The sequence below is a fragment of the Esox lucius genome, chromosome 15 (assembly GCF_011004845.1).
Source record: "Esox lucius isolate fEsoLuc1 chromosome 15, fEsoLuc1.pri, whole genome shotgun sequence".
NCBI lineage: Eukaryota > Metazoa > Chordata > Actinopteri > Esociformes > Esocidae > Esox > Esox lucius.
In genome coordinates, this window is record NC_047583.1 from 29,159,889 (window position 1) to 29,168,823 (window position 8,935).

Consider the following 8,935-nt stretch of genomic DNA (forward strand, 5'->3'; position numbering starts at 1 on the left):
TGCAGCATGTTACTGGCAGACAATTTGCATTCTTCTGCATGAAAGCTGCGCATGGGACGCTCTTGGACTTTCTAGCACGACAATGACCCTAAGCACAAGGCCAAGTTAACCCTCCAGTGGTTACAACTGAAAAGGGTGAAGGTTCTGGAGTGGCCATCACCTTAATATCATTGAGCCACTCTGGGGAGATCTCAAATCTGCGGTTCATGCAAGACGACCAGAGACTTTGCATGACCAGGAGGCATTTTGCCAAGATGAATGGGCAGCTACACCACCTGCAAGAATTTGCAGGTGGTATAGCTGCACTGGTGGTATAGCTGCAATAACAGCATGCAGTATTACAAAATACTGCATGCTGTCATTGATGCTAAAGGGGGCAATACACAGTATTAAGAATAAAGCCTATGCAGACATTTGAACAGGGGTCAGTTAATTATTTTCTTTGTTGCCATGTTTTTTTTTGTGTGATTGTGCCATTCTGTTATAACCTACAGTTGAATATGATAATAAAAGAATGATAATATATTAATGATAATATAATTATATGATAATATGATAATAATAAATAAAAGACGTGTTTACCCTGCTCACTCATGTTTTCTTTACAAATGGTACATATATTACAAATTCTCCAAGGGTATGCAAACTTTTGAGCACAACTGTATGGCCAAATTGTTAGTTCATTTTGCCATTTTATTTCAGTCCTTATATAAGTTTCTAAACCCCACCCTCTTTATTTTAGCCTGAGATGTTTACTACACTGTACACAAATCCCATCTAGTAACAAAATGGACCACACATTCTGTCCTGCCAAACCTATAGAATTCATCAGGATTTGTGAGAGCCTACAAAGAGTTTAGTTGCACTTCCTGGTTTAGACACATTGCTGATTAAACCATTAATGACACATAGACACAGATTGACAACCACAGACAGAGATGACAAAATCAATGAAAAAAAGAACCACATGCTAGGCTTTGCAACACTTATGTGTGTATTAGGAATGCTTTATCACTGCCTGTTAATAAGGAGATCTCACACATTGCTATACCCATTTTTAAGTGGGTATGTTTGTGTCCTGTTTTGAGTCCCACCAGAATGTCGTGCCTCATCGTCTCCTTATTTGTGTTGATAGCAGTTTGACTTTGTTCTTCCTTCAGTCTTTCTACTGTTTTCTTTTAATATTTCAGTGTGTTGATTGTCACTTTTACCTGAAAGAGAAAATCCTATATTTGAAAATGTGTAGTGTGACCACAATTTAGTCATTGTATTTTAACTTATTACATTATTTGGTAGTGATGTAACCTACCTTAAAGACTGTTACAAGTGAGAATGATGAGAAACTTTGATTTACCATGGGTAAATTCTGACTGAATGATCTACAAATAGAATTGAATAGTTATTAATTATGAAATGTGATTTGTGGGTGTGTCAGCTTTGGCTTCCATATGCATATATTATTGTTACCACAGTTAGAACACATCGTATGTAATTTATATTTTGGTTCCATCTAGTGTCCCTAGGCTCATACTGCACTCAAGAACATTTCTAAATATTACTTTCAGCTACCCTCTATATTCAGTAGGCTGTGGTTGTGGCAAAATTTTTGGGGGTCTTTAGTCCACTAGCCTAAAGACTGGAATTTCTTGAAAGTTTCTGCTCGTGGATCATGTTTGGCATATGTTTACTCTATGCAGTCTTTGCTTTGCTCGTAAATAAAATTAGATGCTATGACAAATGTATTAAGCTAAATCAAAGCTGATTCAATATGTACATGAAAGATATCAAATTTAGTGTTTTAATAAAACAATTAAATGTTCTATAACCACTTCAGAACTGAGTCTGGGGTAGCCACGCATATTCAGAGTAAATCGTTCTGTAGTTCTACCATCAGTGCATTTTTAATTCACAGACTACTCCACTGTTTAGTGGTGATAGCTTATTGGATAGCTGAAGTAGGGAAAACATAAATCTCATCACCTCATGAAGTAGGGAAAACATTAAAACATATTCCATCTGTGGGCAACATGGCAGTCCACACTTCTTCTTTTGGCTGTTTAAATTATACCAATACACTCCAACCTATGGAGTCTGAAAAAGAGATCTAGAGATATCTGAGCAATAATTAATTAAATCCATCAATATATGAAATCTTATGTAAAATGCTAATTTATGTTCCAATAGAATGCTACTGTGAGGTTTTTGGGTGAAACAGAGCTTATCAGAACAGAAATTACTCACATTTATTTAATCCTCAGTCTGACCAGTTGTCTCAGGAAATCAAGCCATTTCACAATACGTGGAATCTTAGTTACATTAGAGATTTAGTTCATGTATTTACCTCTTATTTCAATTTAATTTCGTCATCAAAATGTAGATGCTATATTATTCTACTTTGATTATGGATAAATAAAATTCAGACTTTGTACCAATAACAATCCCTATTCTAAAGTAAATTGTTTGAAATCCCCATTAAAATCTCCTTTACTAAATTAGATTCTGCAATTTTAAGGGATTTCAGATGTCAACTTTGCCTAGTAAGGTCAGGTATGCCTAAGAAAAAGTATTGCATTGTATGTTTAACATTCCCGATGGAAATTATCCTTGGCAAAGCTGGGTTTATTGCTATGCCATGATTCAAGGGAACTTCATAATCCATCCACATTCAGATGGGAGAATAACATTTTGTGGTGTAACACAATATCTTACATATCTCCTTAAGTGGATCGCCTGAAAAGCCTTGTGAGGACTACATTGTCAGTTTTTACTATCTTGGGGACTTCAGGTCCTGACATGTATTGTAAAATCAGGATCATATACACACGCACACACACAGTCGCATAACAGACTTTATTAATTTGCCAGAAGTGCTTGGGTAAAAAGTATTCAGATATTGGTGCAAAATAATGTTATTTCTCTACTTTATCTTTGTAGTTGTTTATTACCCCCGTATACTCACCATCAAAGATCAAAGCAATCTCTACCTAATCTGTAGCAATGGATTGGAACTGAAATGTGTTTGTGAAAAAGTCAGTTCCACTCCCACATCTGTAATAATTAACACACTCAATGGCTGTACGACCGACTGGAATAACTTGGGATCTTCAGCATACATTTTGTTGGTAAAGGTACCATTATGGATGGTAAACTGGAAAAGTTCAGCCTGAAACGAGATGTGGGACTGATTGGCGCTGTTTCACTCGTTGCTGGCACCATGATTGGTTCTGGGATTTTTATGTCCCCTCAGTCTGTGTTGATCAACATAGGAAGCCCAGGAGGCAGTCTGGTGATCTGGGCAACCTGTGGCCTGCTGGCTGTACTTGGCTCTCTCTGCTATGCTGAACTGGGGACCGTAATTCAAGAGTCAGGGGGAGAGTACATCTATATCCTACGGACATCAGGCCCAGTATTGGCCTTTATGTTAATTTTTACCTCAGTTACATTTGTGAGACCTGCAGGTGTGGCAGGGATCTCACTGAGCTTTGCTGAATATGCTGTGGCACCTTTCTATCAGGATTGTCCTGCCCCAGAGCTGGTAGTGAAGTGTGTGGCTGCTGCAGGGATTGTGCTGACAGCCACTATTAACTGTCTGAATGTACGATTTGCCATGTCAGTTCAAGTATTCTTCATGGTGGCCAAAGTGTTGGCTTTGTCTGTAATCATTATTAGTGGAGTTGTGTTGCTTATTAGAGGAGAAAATGCAAGTTTTGAGGATTCATTTAAAGGGACCAATGTGGGAATCAATCCAATAGGTATTGCTTTCTACCAAGGTCTGTGGTCCTATGATGGATGGAACAACTTGAATTATGTGACAGAGGAGCTAAAACGTCCTGGGGTAAGATTTTTTTTTTATTCACATTACAGACCTGTCATTCATTAGAGAACTTTCACACTTTGATTAACCTAGAGAAACTCAACTTGTATCAGGATTTATTTTACGGTGCAGTCCAGTCACATAATCATCCATGTGAAATCTCTTTCCAATAGAAAAGTCCCAACATACAAATAAAAAATGTGTTTAAAATATATAATTGGTCCTAAGATTCATTGTAAGACCGCTAGGTAAGACAACAACAAAATAGGAAGTACATGTTTGACTGAGATGTTTAGTGGGAAGGTCTACAGACCCCATGGGTAATTTATATTTTCACATGTCTTTATAACCAACAGTAAATTACTTTATAACCAACTGTAACAGCCTGGCATGGCCTGTGCCATGGTGGTTGTTATAGTTCTACATTGGGCGTTTTTAGGTTCTAATTATTATGATTATGATTTGAATTAAAAGTTTTTTACTTTTTCTTTTACTCTGAGATTGTGTCTTGCTCCTTCAAAAAATGTGGTTCCAACACATATAATAACATTGTGAGGTGTACTTTAAGAATATATAGGAACGACTTCATAGCTACTGGATGAACATAGATAAAATCCTATACTTTATGTAACATAAAAAGTTAATATTAACCAAGTACTTTGCACCCACAATCAAATATTCACCCAGTCTTTGTTTCTCCCATAAAAGAAAGGCGCTATCGATGCCAGTTTATCCTGTTGTTTGAGTTAGTAAGCAGACTACCATGGTGAAAATGGTAAAAAAAGGGCTTCAACTAAAGCGTGAATTGGGTTTAGTCAGTGCTGTGTCGCTGGTAGCTGGAACCATGATTGGATCGGGTATATTCATGTCCCCTCAGTTTGTTTTGTCTTCCATTGGAAGTCCAGGGGCAAGCCTGATTATATGGGCTATGTCTGGGTTAGTAGCCATGCTGGGAGCACTTTCGTACGCTGAGCTAGGAACCATTATTAAAGAATCAGGAGGGGACTTTATCTACATCCTTCGGATCTATGGACAACTCCCTGCTTTCTTTGTGGCCTTCACCTTCCTGTTAGTGGTAAAGCCAGCTAGCATTGCAGCAATATCACTTAGCTTTGCAGAATATGCAGTGGCACCTTTCTACCAAGACTGTTCTTCTCCTCAGCTAATAGTGAAGTGTACTGCTGTTTCAGCCATCCTGACCGTAGCCATTGCCAACATCTTGAATATACGTTTAACTATGAGAATCCAGGTGGTCTTCTTTGTGGCAAAGCTATTCGCCCTGATGGTTATAGTAATTGGAGGAATTGTTATAATTGCACAGGGGAATGTTGCTGTACAACAAAATGGTTTCCATGGTACAAATGTGGGTGTGAGTTCAATAGGGATGGCTTTTTATCAAGGTCTCTGGTCCTTCGCTGGCTGGTATAATTTGAACTATGTGACAGAAGAGTTGAAAAGGCCTGAGGTAAGAATGTGCTGCAATAGTTAATGTATTTCCCTTCATGATCTTTAAGGACATAAAGTCATCCTCCATCTTGCACCATTTCAGGTAAATCTGCCCAGGGCAGTTATGATTGCCATCCCCATGGTAACCCTGCTGTATCTACTGGTCAATGTAAGTTACCTGGCTGCCATGACACCTAGAGAACTGATGTCATCAAGTGCAGTGGCGGTCACCTGGGGGTGAGAAAGCTTGATTCCATTCACACGCATCTATGCCATTTTGTTCATTGTGTGCTGTGCTGACAAATGACCAAATTGTTGACATCTACAGGAATAAGGTGCTCGGGAGCTGGGGATGGGTGATGTCCATTGCAGCCGCTCTTTCCGCTTTTGGCTCCCTGAATGGGACATTCTTTAGTGGTGGTCGGGTGTGTTTTGTGGCAGCAAGAGAGGGACACATGGTGAGACAATACATGTATTTATAAAGGAAACTCCAACATTTGTGATGTAGGTTCTGAGTTATAGTTTTGTAGTTGTTATGTGATTATTTGTAAATCTTTGCATAGCCTGATATTCTCGCTATGGCCCATGTGAATCGACTGACCCCCTCTCCAGCCCTTATCTTCACCACGGCTATCTCACTCCTGGTTCTCATCCCTGGGGACTTCCAGAGCATTGTCAACTTCTTTAGGTAGTTTATGCTATGACTTAAACATTGCTCAAAACGTTTATGAAATTGTTGTTTTATTTATCTTACATTTTATCATTCATTGATATCGCCAGTTTCACTGCTTGGTTCTTCTATGCAATCACACTGTCTGGGCTCCTTTACCTCAAGATCAAGAAACCTGAACTTCCTAGACCATATAAGGTGAGTCTCATAGGACACAGTCCAATGTAGCTTAATTGGTAGAGCTTGACACTTGCAAAATCAAGATGCTGTGTTTGATTCCCATGGGGGCCAGTATGAAAATGTATGCATTAACTGTAAGTTGCACTAGATAAAAATATCTGTTCCACTGTTTCTGTTTATTCATCCAGGTTCCAATTGTAATCCCCATCTTGGTCCTCTTGGCAGCCATTTTCCTTGTGCTGGCACCTGTCATTGACAACCCAGCAATAGAGTACCTCTATGTGACCTTATTCATCTTAAGCAGTGTGCTGGTTTATGTGCCATTCATCCACTACAAAATCTGCCCTGGTCTGTTGGAGAAACTCACTGTGTTTCTGCAGCTCTTCTTAGAGGTGGCCCCAGCAGACAAAAACATATGATTTATTTTACAGATTAAAATACTATTTTTAGGAGTTTTAAGAGTTACAAAGTAAAAGTGTAACTTCTGGAACGTAGCTAGGTTATGTTACTTTGTACTTATACCTCTAAAAATACTTAACATATATGGACAACAGTGTTTCCTGAATAATGCCTGGACATAGTGTGTTGATCTCTGATTGTTTGATAATCTGATTTTGAACAACATTTCAATGGTGTTAATGTAATTCATTGAAATTGTTATTACATTGTAAAATAAAAAAAAGTTTCTGTACATAAATAAAGCAAAATATAGCACTTCAGGAAAGTTGTAGGGTCAGTTGGTCAAACACATCTCCACTAAAAACATCCATGAGAGTGTGTTGTTTCAAGTATATTCTTAGAATCCATCTTCTCAAGTTTGGAATTTTCATTTGACATCCTCAATGAATGAACTGTGCAAACAAAACACATAAAATGCAATGCTATTGTATAGAGCCTCCATACTCTATGTGTAGCTGTTTTACAATTTAACCAAAAGAACAAAAACATTTTGAGGTTCATAATGGTTTGCTCACAGTGTTGAGTGAACATTTGCTGGAAATAGATTTGTTTCGATTACTTTGCATGTTACCTTTTTCGAATTGCAAAAAGTTGCATCTATGCATGGATTCAAGAGGATAACTATTGGGCCATTGCTCTGTGCAGAGTGAATGGTGTTGACATCACAATGTCACAAACATCATTGCGCAGAGTAGTGCCATGGAGCACATAGCAGAGCAACATGCCAAATGATAGATTTCTTATTTGCCTTTGCCTACATAAAGTGTGGCACTTAGAGTATTAACACAGTTATAAATAACAATGGAGATTATTATTATTATTTGAACTTCCCCTTTACCTTCTAATCTCCAGTGATGTTTTGGTAATCTAATCTAATTTAAAATCTACTCAATAAACAAAACACACCAAAATATAATTTAATCATTACATTACTTTGCTATAACATCCATAATGATGTTTCCCTCCACTCAGTCACTGTGTACGTAAACTTAATATAATTTTAACCATGCCTTTAACCAATATATCTATGTATAACTGGCATTATGATTTGTCTGTGTAGAACAAATTGTATGTAGTACTAAACCCAATTTGCAGGTGTGTGAGTAATGATTTATGAACATGAAAAAATGTGTAACCAGTCTCAGACATATAGGTGATGAGCTCTGAAAGTGTACAATACAAATGTATAACTCTAATGGCATTAACAAACTTTTAACTGAATATTTGCAATAATGAATATGGCATCTGTACACATGCGCATTAATGAGCTACTTGTTGTTGACAACATATTTTTGAAATGAAATTTTCTGAAGAAACGGTTTTCCATTGAACTTTTCATGCAAATTTGTAATTATGTCGTAATTTGAATATGTTCGTTTATTTGAAATTATTGTAATTAAATACTAAATACATCGTTGGGGGAGTTTCTAGCCATCTCTATGCAGCCGGACATCATTGCTAAGTGGCTGCGACTGTAACAGATTAAGACTGCTCTGTCAGAAACTCCGAAGCTATAAAAAGAAAACCAATACGGTTGCAAAGAAGAGGGATAGGGGAGCTGTTGCTGGTTGAGGCTACGTGTGCCAATCGAGATGACATCGTTATTTGCGCTCACTTAAAAAGAGGGGAGAATGTCGTTCGCTGGTGGTTAGTCATGAAACAGATAGAGAGATGGAGTTTTCAAAAGCGGAGGTTTATAGAAGATATTACCGTTCTCCTAGCAGCAGGATATTATGCTGGCAGCACAAACTCAGATATTTTTTTTCAAAATAGAAGCTATCATTGAAATGCACTGCAATGTGTTTAATTCGGTAAACAAATTGTGACTTGTATTCGAAAGCAAGTTATATGATTTTCTTAAAGCAAAACCATAATGATAAAAAACAAATATATGTATACATTAAAAGAATTAAGAAAAATATTGGAACAGACAATGTACAGACCGGATTGTAACATATATAGCTTTATAAAAAAACTAGACATTGTGCTGTGGAACATGGCATTTGAGACTGTAAATGACACTGTAAATGAATTCTTTATACCCTAGTGCAGTGGTTCCCAAGTTAACTACGGTCCTCAAGTACCCCCATCAGTATACATTTTCATTGTAGCTCCTGCCAATCACAGCTGATTCAACTTGTCAACCAATTATCAGGCTGTCATTGAGTTGAATTGAGTGTGCTTGTCCAGGGCTACAACAAAAATGTGCTGTTGGGGGTACTCGAGGACCGGATTTGGGAACCACTGCCCTAGTGAGTAATTCTCAAATGCCATGTTCCACAGCACAACTTATTTTTTTTTTGTAAGTCAATTTGCATAGGTCAAATTCAGGTATAGTCTTGCACATTTTAGGCTTTATTATTGAG

General features: G+C 37.6%; 1 protein-coding gene across 1 annotated transcript; it reads left to right on the forward strand.

The window, feature by feature from the left end:
- Nucleotides 1–3,092: 3,092 nt before the first annotated feature.
- Nucleotides 3,093–8,645, forward strand: LOC105015526 (b(0,+)-type amino acid transporter 1-like). Its single transcript, XM_010878746.3, has 6 exons — nucleotides 3,093–3,835; nucleotides 5,364–5,497; nucleotides 5,589–5,718; nucleotides 5,824–5,948; nucleotides 6,041–6,128; nucleotides 6,299–8,645. Exons 1-6 carry the CDS (start codon nucleotides 3,137–3,139, stop codon nucleotides 6,527–6,529), a joined length of 1,407 nt encoding a protein of 468 aa, XP_010877048.2. The 5' UTR covers nucleotides 3,093–3,136; the 3' UTR covers nucleotides 6,530–8,645.
- The last annotated feature ends 290 nt before the right edge of the window (nucleotides 8,646–8,935 follow it).

Bases quoted from the DNA above. Each gene is read 5' to 3' on its own strand.
- LOC105015526 (XM_010878746.3), top strand. From the start codon at position 3,137: ATGGATGGTAAACTGGAAAAGTTCAGCCTGAAACGAGATGTGGGACTG. The intron at 5,498-5,588 runs GTGAGAAAGCTT...TGACATCTACAG, and splicing joins GCAGTGGCGGTCACCTGGGG to GAATAAGGTGCTCGGGAGCT. The intron at 5,719-5,823 runs GTGAGACAATAC...ATCTTTGCATAG, and splicing joins CAGCAAGAGAGGGACACATG to CCTGATATTCTCGCTATGGC.